Source organism: Pogoniulus pusillus, chromosome 3 (assembly GCF_015220805.1).
Source record: "Pogoniulus pusillus isolate bPogPus1 chromosome 3, bPogPus1.pri, whole genome shotgun sequence".
In the NCBI taxonomy this organism is placed as follows: Eukaryota; Metazoa; Chordata; class Aves; order Piciformes; family Lybiidae; genus Pogoniulus; species Pogoniulus pusillus.
The window spans coordinates 23,558,168-23,574,365 of record NC_087266.1 but is presented as its reverse complement, the minus strand read 5'-3'; the positions used below and the strand labels follow the sequence as shown (position 1 = coordinate 23,574,365).

The following is a 16,198-nucleotide window of genomic DNA, read 5'->3' as shown; positions in this document are numbered from 1 at the left end:
TGGCTTGCAGGTTAGTTCTCTGTCACAGAAACTGGCAAGATCCTGAGCGGTTTGGATACTGAAGCTGTCATAGAATCACAGAATGTCAGGGGCTGGAAGGGACCTCAAAAGATCATCTGGTCCAGCCCTCCTGACAGAGCAGGGTCACCTACAGCAGATCACACTGGAATGCATCCTTCCAGCCTCAGCAAGCAATTGGATAGCACTGCCATCCCAGTTGGCATGTTATCAGCAAACAGCAGCCTGGCTTATACCCACACTCCAGGGAGCAGACTCTAGAAAGACCAGACAAGTGATGCAGAGCTTGCCCTGTCTTCACCATGGGAAAAAGGCATAGTCCCACCAGTGCAAATCCATTTAATTGATTCAATCAGAATAGGCAAGCTACTGCCAGAAAGTCAGCTGAGGCAGATAGCACAGCCTCCATGAACATCCAGCCTTACTGTTTACAGAGTCGTCAGAGGAAGGGGAGAAATCTGGTGATGAAGAAAGGAGCCGCATCACAGCTCCATTAACACACTTCCCTGCAACACAAACATCATGTCTTCTCACTCCAAACAGGTGAGATTTTATTCTCTCAACAGTATTTAATCAGTACTGGTCTGCCCAAATGAGACACGAGTTGAGACTTCCTGAAATAAATGCAACCATCAGGGTTTAGGAAGAGCTAGCACCACGAGACATCTGGCAGAGGAGCCAAAAGCAAGAACAGGATCTCACTAGGACACTTCAAGAATTATTGTTGCCCCTAATGCACTCTGCCCCTAAAATGAATCTATGTTTTCCACTCAGTCATGTTTTCTGCTTTTTAGCAACTTAAATACACCATGATGTTTTTTTTATGGCTGATACAAGATCTTGAGATGAGGCTCTCAATTAACAGCAATAGCAGCCCCTCTATCTATGACATATACACAGACTTTAAATATGTTTTCAATTACTTCTGTCTTCCTGACACACAGAGATTCTACTTAAATAAGAAATTGTGTTATTATACACATTTGAAGATTTCTGAAGCTAGATCATTTTGCATTTTCTACCCTACTGAGCTAAGAAATGAACAGCAAAACTTTTACCCTGCCCTCTAGGAAGCTTCATTCAGTTAAAGACATGATCTCAGGTAGTAACTACAGAATCAGCTATTTATTTCATCTGAATAAAACCATTCTTCTACAAACACTGAAGGGAAGAGATAATATGTCATGCTAAGATTCCTGAGCCAATACTTCTCTGCATCCACTTTTGGGATTACTTTCTGTGCCTCTTGAAGTGCACTGCTGTTCTGTTAAATAAGCTGCAGTAGAATGGAAAGTGACCACTTTGTGCTCCCTGGGTGTTAGGCTACTGATTTAACTCTTGCTGGCACACAGACTATAAATAGAAAAATATGATAGATATAATTGATATCATTTCTATGGAAATTAATAACAAAACAGAAGGAAACTATTTTCTTCTGCCTATTTATCTTCCCTATCAGAAGTGATGTATGGGAGTTGTGTTGTCTTTAACCCAAAGAAAATGATGTTAGGTGCTTTCTCATGTGATGGTTTACCTGACAGTTTAACACCCTACACACAGGGCATACCCTCATTTGCTTGGCAACAAACCTTCTCCTTCTTTGACCCCAGTGCAGGAGGAAGCATTATCCTTTTGGAGTTAAAGACAAATAAAAGACTTCTAGGCTGGACAGAAACTAGATCACAGAGATGACCCTCAGGACGTGTTCATTCTCTTGCTTTCCCGTAGAAGGAAACCAGATAACTATGTACATGAGTTACCTAATTGGTAGCAAGAACAGAAGTGATAGGTCCTATTTTCCATCAGGTAGCAGGCTGAGCTTGCTTCTACATTCACTTGTACAAGCACAACACTTCCCCTGGGTAATCTTCCTGTCCACCAGAAGCATTCTTGCAACATGCATTAGGTCTCCGCATCCTAATCTCAACACTAAAGAGAGCTACCCTCTTCAACCAAGTGAGATGGAACAAAATGTATGCACCAAATACTTCCACATCCTTCTAGTGACCGGAATATGGTCTCAGTTTTTGTGGGCTTAATGTACAAATATAATATGAAAATACATGACAATATATACATTTCATCAAAGTCTTTCAAGGGGAATTCAGTGTCAGATGTTTGGCATTATTAATGCTTCTTCCACCTTATTTTTATTTTAAATAGGAATTAACTGACTCAAATTCCACATTTAGGAGCATGTTGCTTTTGAGAATTCTCGATTATATGAACCTGTACGAATCCACTGTGTTCAAGGATAGTACTGTACCTACAGATGTCTAGGGTTTGTTCTGATTCACACCAGAAATTGCCAGAGAACAACATTTCTTGCAGAGGTGCAGCAGCTTACAGCTAACCAGAAATCAGGTAATTTTGTTCCTAACAGGCTTTCAGTAACCAAAGACAAAAAGGTTGCAATGCCAGATAAACAGAAAAGCTTTCCAAAGTTGTAAATGCACAAGGAGGTTAATTACTCTCAAAGTAAAATTGATCAAGAAATAAATAGAAATGAATGATAAGTCCAATAGTAGAGTACGATATAAATGTACATTTGAGGGCGCTGGAAAAGTTAAAGTCTCTGGACACATTAGTCTTCGGTGTTTCAGTCACCTCACATAAATGAGGAGAGAGAAGATCCTCAGGATTTTTACCTATTTTAATTTTATTTAAATTAATTTCAAGTTAATACAAACACTGAAAGACTTATGAGCTGGCAGCATTTTGCCTCCTGCGATGCTCTGTATCACCCTGACCTTCCTGTGCTGATAACAATTGCTTTGATACAGACACAGTTCAGGCTCAAGCCAGTCTTCAAAGTAAAATGGGGATGAAAATCCCTAAATCCCCCTTTCTGTCTCAGCCCAGGGCATGCTCACACTTTCCAAGGACTAATATCCAGTGGGCATTTTTTTTTTCCTGATAAAATTAACAGTCTTTACAGAAAATGAGATTTGAAGTGGCATTTCAGTCATGGCATCCTTGCAAGTCTGGTAGATGAGATAACAGCTACGCTATCAGTTCAGATCCCTTTCATACCAGTGGCATTATTTGATTAATATTCTAAACTAAGTTTCTTACACTACATATTAAGAGGCAGAAAGAAAAGCAGACATGAGAATCCACATTGCTCATTTTAAATACTCTTTGCCCTAAATTGTTTGTGTGGCTGCAATGTATTTAGCAAACACAGTCTACTGCGATTATTTGCTTACTACAGATTGTAAGAAGGCCTATTTTAAGGAAAAACAAAATACCTCGTGTTAGCTCTCGATATGATTTTTCCTGCAGCAGGGAAAACAGCCCCTTCCATATGCAATACACATTCAGCTCCTACTTACCTACTATAAACAATGCTTTTAAGAACTACACTGGGAAATCAAGATACCAAACCTATAGCTCAGTGGCACACAAGAGATTAGTGAGTGCTGCACAGATTACCTCAGTCCTAATTTAGACACAAACTCCAGACTGGACAACCCTGGAATACATCTATGCAATATCTTTCCAGAAAGAAGGATGCTTTTTTGGACTTACGGTTGGTCGTCCTGCTTTGATCACTCTGAGTACTCTCGTTTGACTGGTTGCTGGAGACGGAGGACACACTGGAGCTCCTGACAAAACCAAATGCAGCCAGCTTAGCCGCTGGCAACCGCGAATAACCTGGAGGACGAAGTCCAGACTGGCAGGGCTTGGGGAGATTTGATTTTGCAGCACTTGGGCATGAGCCTTTCTTAAGATCACCTGAAAGAAGGAAACAGAAAGATATTTGTATTAAATAAACTAAACTGGGATATAGTGACAATCAGCCAGCTAAATAAAGTCAGTATAAAGACTGCACACAAGTTTTATCAGCTGCTCAAGCTGCAGCAGTGGTCTTATTACCTGCCTCACTAAACAGAAGTTCTGTGAAGCAACTGTAAGTTGGAATAGCTTTTAAAACATGAAATTCAGGAAGGATCCATGAGGCATTAACTCAAACTTCCAGCAAAGTCATGTAGTTTAAGGCTGCTAAAATTAGTTTTAATCTTATCTTCTTTTATCCTCTATCACTTTCTAATTTTACATTTGTTTTGTTCCAATTAAAAGAAACTCACACAGAGACAAACACACCATGCATTGCCTCCAACTTTGGAAACTATTGTAGAATGCCAACAATCCTCTCCAAGGACACAGGACTTCTTTGTATTCCATCAAAGAAAGCACTCCTTTTAAGTCTTCCTTTTAAATTTTGTGAAGAGAAAATGCCCTTTACTCACACCACGCCTGGAAACAAGGATGCACCCTGTAAAGTTGTACCTTGTTAACATACCACCAGTCATTTCCACTGACAGACTTCTCCCTGTAAACCATCAGCTTATATGAGTGACATCAATCAAGTTTCAGACAAATCCCAACACTGGACTTAGATGAAATTAGGTAACAACGGCAGTTCTGCTACTCTGTCCATCTGCAGTTACTACTAGCTGCTCATCAGTCTCTAGCTTGTGTTTTAACCTGTATTCAACTGCTCCTGCTTAGGCAAATTTCTCTAGGAAAATCCAGAATGTAGGTCCATACATGCTCTGAATTATCTTTAGGCATCAAAGACTGCCTTGAAGAACCAAAGATTAGAGTTTTCATTTGATTGGGAAGTCCAGATACAAAATGGATCTGGACCTCAACCACATGTGACATTTGGACAGACCTGTTCTTTGTAAGTTTGACAATATCAAATTCCTGTTCCTTGTGGAATCTTGAGCAGAAAATAAAAAAAGGCAAAGAAAAAAAAAAGTAGCAAAATTCTTCAAAAGTTGATGCTAAAGTATTTATACAGTCATGAGGAAAGGGCAGCATTAAAACTGTCAATGTATTCTGCCAAAAAAAAAGGCCACAAAGTCACCCTTTTCCCATTCTTACTCAGTGAATGCTACTTGTGCATGAGCCCGACACAGACTTCAAAGGAAGAAGTGAACATTCATAATATAAAGGAGAAATAAAAATTAACTGCATGGTAATAAGGTCTTCATATTATTATTACAGCATTTAATTCTTTTGTAAACTATGTAGGTCACAGCCTTATTAATTTTAATGAAGCATTATACTTTGAGGAGACTTTATAGAAAACAAAACTAACTCCTCTGAGCAGAAAAATGTTATGGGAATTTTGCAAGATAGTTGTGTACCTCATCACCACAGTAACACTAAGCTTTGTTCAACAAAACTAAGCTTTTCTTTTGAAACAGAAATATGTGTAACACCAAGCTAAAAGGAGCTTTAATATCCCATAAAACACATTCCTGTAAAAGACAGCAAAATCACTCTGTGTTTGATGAACAAAATAATTTATGTATTGCAGATCCTCAGAAATGCATTTTTGCACCCCCTGTTCACAAGTTGAGGTCTTTATTAAGACAGAAGGAGGTGGATGTCTGACTACAGCACCTTTGCCAACCCAAAGGAGGACATGTAGAGAGCCATCCAAGTGAAAACAATATCTACAGTGTGCAACAACAGACTGCTAAAATCTCTGTCCACCTCTTTGCACCAACACAGACCAGTTCTGGACTCTGGTCCTGAGCCTGGCTTCATTTGAATGATGTGAAGTTGGGTTCAGAGGCAGCTGTGGGCTCCAGATGAAAGTCAAGAACAGTGTAGGCACATTAGCACACATAAGCAGTGATGTTTACCATCAGTTTACAGTCAGGCTTGTGTAACATTGCTTTGAGAGTCATCTATAACAGTTGCTTTACATCTATCTGCAAAGCACCATCAAGTCCTTCTTCCTTTCCCACTACTAAGGACATTCATGTCACATCTAAATGCAATTAGCGTGAACCACATAAACTAATTTTCATGTATGGAAAAGAAAAGCCCAATGAAAGGCTTTAAAAGTCCCAAATGCAAAATCTACATGGTTATCATCTTTTGGACAGAATTAATTGAATCACAGAATGGCTTAGGTTGGAAGGGACCTTAGAGACTATCTACTCCAACCTCTCTGCCACAGGCAGGGATGCCTCTCGGCTAGACTCAGCTGCTCAAGGCCTCATGCAGCCTGGCCTTGAACAACACAGGGGAAAGCATCTACAACTTCCCTGGACAATCTATTCCAGAGTTTCACCACCCTAGTACTGAGGAATTTCTTCCTAAGATCCAAACTACACTTACTTTCCCTCAGCTTAAAGCCATTCTCCCTTGTCCCATTGCTAGACACCCTTACAAAAAGTCCCTCCCCAGCCTTCCTGTAGGATTCCTTCAGGTACTGGAAGGCTGCTGTAAGATCGCCCCAGAACCTTCCTGTGCTAACTGCATCACAGAAGAACTGATACTGGCTTATACCAGTGAAAGGCTTCACTTTCACCATGGAAGGATGATTCTGTGCTCTCTTCCACAATCAGACTTGTCATGCTCCCCACCAATGTAGATACAAGCACTTCAGCAGTATTTTGAGTGGGCCAGACCACCAGCTGGCTGTACCACCACACACTTGCTAGTAGCTGGGAATGGGCAAACATCAGCTTCACCAGCCAGCTAAAGGGCTAATTACACAAGGGCAGCTGTGTGTGATAAAAGGCACACAACTCAGTAACCGGGTGCAAAATACTCTCTGTGTTGCATTCATAGCAGGACCACACCAAGTAGCCTCCAGATTTGAAGCTGAGGCAAGCACTCACGGCCAACAGCTGCAGGACCAAGGAACCTGCCCAGGTCAGTGGCAGCAGGGAGAAAGCACAGGACTGTCTCTTACGGGTTTTACAGGTTTCTGAAAAATGCACCAACAGGCCTGCTCTAAGTAAGCTGAAAACTGAAATTCCCCTTTTTTTTCTTTTTTCCCCCTAAGAACCTCTGAAAACTGATGTGGAAGGAAAAATCTTCCTGCTTTCCCATAAAAAAATATAAATATCACAGATTTCCTGCCCCAGCAGAGTAGGGAAAAAACCCACTGGGGCAGGGAGGAAAGCAGTTAGAAATGTTCTTATTTAAAAAGCATTGGAGTTGTGCTTGCCCTTGGATGAGGGTCACCTGGGACTTTCATGCCCCCAGCTCAACCACAGGGATGCCCACATCATGTCCCCAGGCACGCTGAGCACCATGGGTATTGCTGAAGAAGAAATTCCTTTAAACCAAAAAGTTTTCATCAAACTTTTAACCAGAAAATCCCAGTCATCTCTATCTTTTCTTTATATAATTCTCCTATATCTGGGTAGAGCACTCTGCTTTTTCTCACACATCCCTGTGTGTTCCTGTTTATGACTGCAATCCAAATTCCCCCTGAACTAATAATATTTTGTATCTTGAACTCACCATGATCCTTAAACTATTTTTCACTTCTCTTCTTTGTAATATAGCTCTTCTGTACCATGAGGACCTGGGGGCAGGACATGATCCTCATTAGGGATGCATTCAAATCTCAAAAGCTAAAGCCATTTTGTGTCTTCTTTCTCATTAAAATACATGAGACATCAGCCTATTGCACATATCTTCTGTTCTAAATACTACCAAATTTTACAAAGGGTCTTTCTTTATTTGTGTTTCCTTAAAGCATAGAAGCACTCCTGCAAACAGGAGTCTGGGAGTTCAAAACAAAAGTTATTTTAATGAGTAGCTTCCATTTTAATAAAAATCTGCCAAAGTGGCCTTAAAACATTGGCAGAAAATCTTTCCAGCTGTCTCACTGCCTGAAGCTAATTATAGAATTAAGTATTGTTGTCTGTATGGTGCACAACTGATTTTCTATGACATTTCAAGCTGTTCCCATCTAGAAACATGTAAACATTTTGAGGTAGTGACTGATTGACACAAACCAGATGTGCCTGGGAAGCCTTAAGAAAAGTCTGAGCGAGACTTCTTATGCGTCACCACTGCATGTGAATTGCAATTTCCATGTGACTTCTCTGCAGGATAGGTTTTAGATGAAACTCATGAGAATTTAAAGAAAGGAGTTACACAGGTAAGTTCTTCTGAAAAAGAGCAGCAGCTCAAGACCTCAGCTCAGCTTGCAATTCAGAAATCCTCGGCAAGCCTTTGTTTTGTTGTAGGTTTGTTGTGGTTTTTTACAAACATTCCCATTAAAAGTTTAATAATTAGGTGTTGTTTTCTCTCAGAAAGCTCACTTTCTTCTATAGGATGTTCTGAACATCATTATTCTCCTTTCATATTGGGGAATCTAGAGCAAAGAAGTAACCTGCAACATCACTGAATTAGTCACAGACAATACAAGCAGAGTTAACCCACCTCAGAGTTAACCCAGTCATTAATACCTTTGCAGATTAAAAACAGGTAAGAAACCTCTTTTGTTTCCACTCCCCATGTGGTTTCCCTGTTGTAGACATAGTTCACCTTTCTGAAGATGAACTGAGGAACGCAGCTTTAGAACAAAGGCTTAAATGATTTATACCCAAACAGCAGTGAGCAAGTTGTGCTCAGCTCCCCTGATGGTCTCACCCAAACACTGTCAAGCCTAGGACAGTCCAGTTCCAAAGGCAACACAGCTGTCACTTGTGAACATCAATTAATTTCTGATCAGCCAATTCATCATCAGGGGGTAGGAAATGCTTATTTTCTCCTGGTTCAGTTTTAGAAGGCACAAAACCTGCTCTTTGCCTTCCTGGCTTCCAGGCTGGCTGGCATGTTCTCAACACTGTGAGAATTTGTTGGCTCATATTTCATTCAAACTGCAAATGTCTGTGTTAGTTTTGTAGCTGATGTGCAAAGCAGCAGCATCCCACAGAAACTTCCAGCACAGGAGCTGTCAGTGCCTGAGCCACACTCACTGCATCCTCCACTGAAAGCCCAGAGCAGCAAGAACTCTGTGCATCAGAACAATGTCTCATCTGCACACCTGCTGCTCATGGGACACTCAGAAATGCTGTAGGTGCCCAGCAATGACACTTAGCTCTGGCCAGGAAAGAGGGTAGGTTATGAAACAGCAACTGGACTGTTACTGATACCATTTTTGTGACTGCCAATTTCATACAACAGTCATATAGACAATGATTTTCATGCTGTGTGTTTTGGGTTTTTGGAGATGCAATATATGTTGTGCAGAGAGAGGTGACATATGGCTAAGTTTCCAGTGCAGAGACAATGTCCACAGCAAAACTCTGATGAGGAAGTGTGTGCCTCACTTTGAAGCACTTGTTATTTCTTTATGAAATACAGTCAGATTGCTCTCCCAAAAAAAAACAGAGTACCAATTGAAAACACTGCAGATTAGTGGAGGATAAAGAGTACTTTACTCTCTGAATTCTCCTCTTGTCTCCTCCTTCCTTAAACAATGATGAAGTTTGACAGCTTAAATCCAAGTACATCAGATTACAAACCTATAAAAGCACACAGCTGGAGTAGCAATAATGCAGCATTTCAGGAAGTAACATCAAAATTCCTTTTCTATGATCAGATCTCATTTACTTGTTCAAGTACTGGACATTTCTGAGGAAAAAAAACCCAAACAAATATGAAAGCAAAGCTTTCTTACCAGAAAAAAAGTTGCAGACATATTATAGCACTCATGATGAAATACATTATACATGTGCAAAGACACAAATAAACATCTGTTTATGTGTGTCTGAGTAATCAGAAACATTTCAGTTCAAATTTATGTATGTATTATGTATCTTTAACAAGATAGAAGAATCTCTAACAAGAATTGACTTGCATAGAAATGAGAGGAACTGCTAGACCCTCAGGACTGGCAAATTTAATACATAGAGAGATGATGAGGAAGCAACATTTCATTACCTCTGTCCTGAGGAAAAAATATCATAAACACTACTGAAAAATACAGAATCAAGTGAAGTTAATGAGTAGAATTAGGATGAGATATGTGTAACTTTTAAAGTTATACTTTTCAAGGATGAGATCTGTATAACTTTTCAAAATCTGACATCAATCTCATCAAAATAATCAGATAATCAATGCAAATCTTAACATGCTTTCTCCAAGAAGTCTTTACTGGTTATATTCATATATAATGAATATGAATAAACATATTCATAATTTATGTCAGAGACAAAGTGATCTTCAATACTAGTTTTGAATTACAGGGTTCCAAAAGAAAGAGCTGAATCACTGTACATAAAATAAATGCATTTTAAGCTTTTAGAGACACTATTACACCTTTAAATACATCAGAATTCAACGACTTGCTATTTTTATCACAGCATAGAATGTTTTTTTTCTTACAGTCAAGCTGCTTGCCTGACCTATCTGAGACAAAGCATCACTAAGGAGCAGCACTGCTTAGTAAGAAGCTCTCAGCCAGAGCCAGTACCTGTGTACCATGTCCTACAGAGGAAGAACAACGACCGCTCCAGTTACATTTTAGGCATCACACTTGGAGACCACATTTGTGAACATTCATTATTATTTTACTTTCTACTTGCCATGTCTTAGAACTAAGAAAACTCTTAATGTAGTACTTGCAGTCCATCTCAGCAGTTCAGAGATTTAATTACCAGTTACATTAGAGACAGCTTTATGAGTATTAGTGTTATACACAGGCCAAGCCATTCAGCTTATCAGTGCTGCTTAAACAGACTGCTACATTATGAATGGCATGGCAAAGAGGAATAAAATCCTCATTAAGAGGAACTGCTTCTGTTCTCAATACTGTGCCATGGTGATTCCCGTTTAAAAGCCTCCCTGGTACCTCACACTTTGTCACAGGATGAGAACTGGCTAGATCCTTCTGCTTCTGTTACCCCAGGGCAGGGCTGAAATCACTAGGATTAGAAACTGGATTAAAAGCTCAGGATCAAGCTGCAAGAGATGCTGATTAGCAGCAGTTTTGAAGGAAGGACCAGTATCCTTGAGAGAAAAATACCTCCTAGCCCCCTGCTGCTTTTGCTGCAGTCAGCCAAGCTCTTACACCCCACAAACGGCTGTGAGCAAGAGTCCTGCTTCCAGTGTGTTGACTGGAATTAATGCATTTCATTTACTTATGTTTGTAAATATGACTCCAATTGAGCTGCATTGAATCATGTTTCTCAAATACTGCATCAAAATAAATAATGCAGGTTCAAGTTTAATATCACAACTAACTGCCAAATTAAAGTGGTTGAAAATGGTGGTTTGGTACCTTGAAACAATTGGCTAAATGGTATCTGGCCCTACTCTGAGCCTCTCCAGTGAGCCCCACACCAGCTCTGGCATGCCAGGGGTTGCTGTTCCATCCAGCCCCTCCATGATCACCAAGGTCATCTCTGGTCTGCATTTGTGCACTGGCATGAACACAGCCACAGGAATAAGTTCTCTCCAGTCCTTCCACTTCTATGCCATTCTTGTCCTGTTTGCTGTCACTTCAACCTCTTTCATGGCTCAATTCATTCTCCTTAAAAGGAGTCAATAGAAACTAAAAGACTAACATGTTGTTGTATGAAGTTACACATTCATTGCTGAGAGAAAGATTGAGTTGTTTGAAGTATACAATGTAAGGTGATTATAATCCAATTTTGAATGGATAGTTGGGAAATAAACCACCAAAAATAAAAGAATGTAAAGTAACCAAGATACCAGAAATATACATAGGAAAGATCAATAAGGGTAAGGGTAGGCACTGAATCAACAGAGAGCATGAAAAGTACTTTGCAACAGAATAAGGTGCTGGAGAAAAATGACACACATTCTTCATCTCACAAGGTAATCGTAAGGCACGATGTCAGAAGTGAAAGTGGTGTTCTAGAATGGACAGTGAAAAACTAGAGAGGTTAGCAATCCTTCCAGAACAAATTCTGGGCAATTTAAAATCAATAAAAACAGTCAGTGTCCAAAGTCCAGATGAGAGAGACTTTGGGATCCTGACAGAGATGTCAGACAGATTATTGGACTACCATGAGTTATCTTTAATAGCATCTTTGAAACAGTGAGGTATCAATAGACTAGAGAGAAACAAACAAAATAACAGTTGTAGGAAGAAAATTATGGAGAGCTATGACCTAAATTTGACCTCCAAAGCAGACAAGGTCCAAGAAATAATCGGTGCTAACTTCAAAAAAATCCAACTTCTGAGAAAGAGGAAAACTTTTGGAAATGTAACTTTGGTGGAATAATAAAACACAATAAAAGCTAATGCAACTTCTTCATTTATGTGTCTCATGGATTGGCATTTTTAAAGGCCATATTACAGTCAATAAAGAGGACTAACAGGATCACATTGTTCAGATTTTAGAATGTCACGTAATATAGGCAGTAAATTAATATACACAAGGCAAGTTCTTATACGGATTAGGTAAGTTCTTATATGGATTAAAGACAGCTAAGAAAAAGTAATGTCTGCAATCAGCAGTGATGCAGGATAATATGGGGGATGGATGATAGAAAATAAAGGCAACATTCATTTCCAAGGATTAGAAAAGACAGTGGATTTGCTAATAGGTCTTGTTTTGCTCTCCCATCTATCTCCCAAACTGTTTCCTGTTAAGCAACAGCTGACCCTACTCACATCCTGAACATGCAGCCTCTTGAAGTTTCGTTTAAATGGAAAATATGATTCATTTGTCTCTGAACCTGTATTCTCATGTTCAGTGCTGGCTGAACTTAGCTCACATGGCTGAACTCTATGTACTGGCCAGAGTACAATCTTTGGGGTGTCTCAGAAATAACATACAGATGAGACTGCTCAGCTTCTGCTAATGGGTTAGGCATAGACGAACTCCGGATGCAGAGTGAGACAGTAAAGGATAGTGACAGACAGTAAAGGATAGTGACAAGAATTGCCTTGTTACAGAGAACCTTGATCTTCTGATAAACCCCAGCAACCTGTATAAATGACTGATACTGTCATCTCAAGGTGGGTGGCCTCTTCTCCCAGGTAACCAGCAATAGAACAAGGGGACACAGTCTCAAGTTGTGCCAGGGTAGGTATAGGCTGGATATTAGGAAGAAGTTCTTCACAGAGAGAGTGATTTCCCATTGGAATGGGCTGCCCAGGGAGGTGGTGGAGGCACCGTCCTTGGGGGTCTTCAAGAAAAGACTGGATGAGGCACTTAGTGCCATGGTCTAATTGATTGGATAGGCCTGGGTGATAGGTTGGACTGGATGATCTTGGAGGTCTCTTCCAATCTGGTTGACTCTATGATTCTATGATTCTATGTTTCTCTACATCTTAGTGTGCAGAAATGGTGAAAAAGTATAACAGTTTTCAAATATCTGCAAAGAGAAGAATACTCCAGGTCCGTTCCAGAGAGAACAGGGTGTAAATTGCAAAAAAAAGAATCAGGCAAAACACAAAAAGAAAACTTCTAAGTAGGTAATGTATTGGAGCCAACTGCTTTCAAGGCCTGCAGGATGTCATATTGAAGAGTTTTATAAATAGCTTTTCATGAACACGTTAATTAAATATATGTCAAAAGGAATCTCATCTTGGGGCAAAAGGAGGGACATATGACCCCAAGTCATTACTTATCTTTATCCCATATGACTCTTCTTAAAAAAATCTCTGCAAACTTGCAGGCTGTTAAACAGCTGCTATGTTTCACTCTGGCAATGGCTGATTTTCAGTTGTCTCTGAGCTCGCTGTTGGTTAAATGCATATTGTTAAAGCTTCCAAGCTTTTCCAGGCTGCCAAGTAATGTCCTATAGAAGTAATCACAATGTCTATCTTATAGCATCATACACTTCTCCTTCTGACTCTTCTTTTACTTTCCCCTCCTCTGTAATTCTGCCCAGGGTCATGCCAAGCTGGGCAGTAGCTGGAAGAAAAAAGTATTAGAAATGTTGTCTCTGAAGAGGTATATATCACAGCTTCAGAGAATCAAGATCTCTGCTGGCACATCCCAGTACTGCCCAGGCTTTCTGAGCACAACCCAGTGGGCAATGTCATATTCAGACTGAACAGGAGGGTCTTCACTACAGAATAAAACGTCACATTATCTTCCACATGACACAAGCAAAAGACTTTTTAGGCATTTAGAAGGAGAAGGAAGAGTTTTTAAAAGCACAACGAGAATTATTTCTGAACTTGATTCTCCTTCTTTGGCAACAACCTGTTAACCTTTGTGCAAGTCTCAGACTCCCTAGTCAGCCTTGCTGCAGGATAAAAAGACACACCTCAAGGAGTGCTGATGGAGCTTTGTAGTATCAGGTCAAAACGTTGCTCATTTTGTGATATTTCTGTTTCAAAAAGAAAAAAAAATCTTATTGTTGACTACAGTTAAAGGAAAGGAAAGGAAGTTCATACTTTACCTGAAGCATCAGGATGATAGAGGGTGGGAGCACTCGTAATTTCTCCCTGCTGATGCAGACAGCTACCTGAGGATCTTTGACTTGCAATGAGAATCCTGCTTTTTGCAGATGGTAACCTGGACACTGCACCCAGTCCTAACTGTGGCTTGAGTATCATGGCAGACCGATAAAAAGTTGGTGGGACCTCGTAGTGAGTATATGGTGGAGGGCAAAATTCATCTTTTGCAGGCCTTTCCCCAACCTACAGAAAAATCATTAATGCAGATATCAACACAGTCTTGATACACAACTAAATCCAAATAAATTGATCTTTTTTTTCCCAAAAGAAAACAGACAAAATGAAGATTTGCAGTGAAAATTTAGTCCTAAAAGGTGATACTATTTTCAGAGGTAGAAATACCAGAAGAGAGTGCAAGTGGAGTTTTTATTTAAAATATTCTTATTGAGATACAATCTGGGGGGAAGTCTGTTTTACCTTAGGTAAAAATAAAGCTGAACCTATTTTAAGTTCATCTTATCAGATAAATGGTATCATCAAATCGTCTGTGTGAGGAAAAAAAACCACCTGCACGTGCTTACTGCAAAATGCTCATTGCAATCTGTGAAGTTTCTGAAGAGACACCTTGTAGTGGTTTAAGGCTTATTGGAATATTCTAATAAGATAAATTAGGTCATTGGTTGTAAAAGAATAATAATGATAAAGTCTGTATCATTCACTGTTTTGCTAAAAGGCATAGAAAGCCAAAGTATAAACAATTCTTTCTTCTTTGCTTTTGGACATTGGATCTGTTTGCTTCTCCTTTGTTCCACTCTAATCTCTTCCACTAACCTTGACTGACCAGATAACACATGAGCTTTGCTGGATGTTTTCTATCTAGGAGAGAGAGTGGCATTGGTTCCCTTCTGGACATTCTTTGTCTTGGGTGGGGGGGGGGATTTGATTTCTGTATGATTCCAAAAGTGTATATATTTGTAAATACATGTAAACATATTGTGTATATATGCTTCCAAATTTCACTTTGCTGTAAATAGTTTTATTTTACTTCCAATCCATCTGAGCTGGTCTGGTAAATTTTAACTGGGGGGGTGAGGTGGCGGGGGGGAAGTTCCCAGCCTACCACAGACCTGGTGGGTACATTTGTGCTTGCTACATTTTCAGGGAGCTATTGAATGCTCCAAATCAGAGCTAAAAAACCCCAGCTACCCAGCTGGTTTGCTAAAACCACTGATGAACCTCTCGGATTTTAATGAGTGTATACTGTGAGGGCAGTATAGCAAGCGCCAAGCGGGAAGTATTTCCAGCAAACTGGCTGTTACTGGGAATCCTGCAGTTGAGGAATGACCTGGTCCCCTAGTTCAGTCCTGGCATCTTTCTACATTCAAGCCAGGCTCTGATTCCCACCTCACTGTGCTGCTTTGTGACATGGGACAAGGGTGCAGAGCAATGCCAGTAGTTTCTACCTCTCTCATTTTTAAAGAACCTTCTTCTGTGCAGAATCCAACTTTAAATTATTTTCTTATAAAATGCAAAATCATCGTAATGCAGAAAGGACCCAGGACTATTTCACTCTGCATCCCATTTAGGCCATGTGGGTTAAAAAAAAAAAAAAAAAAAAAAAAAAAAAAAAAAAAAAAAAAGACAGCTTAGGAAATAGGAAATCTGAACTAAATTTGTTTAAAAATTAATCATAAAGTGCCAAAGGCTATCTAGGAAGAAATGTAACTGTCAATTAATTAACTCTGCTGTAAATTATGATGCATATAATACGCCAAATCAATTTCTATTTAGCAATTATAGGCATTTAGAATATGTACTTCAACATTGGCTCTAAAAGCTTTGATCCTAGCTGCTTCAAGAGCTTTAATCCTAATTTAGCATATCTTTAATATGCTAAAAGAGAAGAGACAAGATTGACCTTATACTACTAAATATAGACTCTTTGAGGTCTTCGCACAGGAACTAGGAGAGCAGATGCAACAAACACTGAGCTTTATATTTCTGCTCTGTATTTTTTCCTTT

The 16,198-nt window shown here is 39.7% G+C and overlaps 1 protein-coding gene across 4 annotated transcripts in view; it reads right to left on the bottom strand.

Annotated features, from left to right (window-relative positions):
* MTUS2 (microtubule associated scaffold protein 2) overlaps positions 1-16,198 on the bottom strand; it is a 375,898-nt gene that overhangs the window by 213,924 nt on the left and 145,776 nt on the right. For all 4 annotated transcript variants that reach the window (XM_064172588.1, XM_064172609.1, XM_064172594.1 and 1 more), the window contains 2 exons: positions 14,179-14,419; positions 3,550-3,756 (listed from right to left, as the gene is read on the bottom strand). In XM_064172588.1, coding sequence (XP_064028658.1) covers positions 3,550-3,756; positions 14,179-14,419 — 448 coding nt within the window. The remainder of the gene's footprint in view (positions 1-3,549; positions 3,757-14,178; positions 14,420-16,198) is intronic.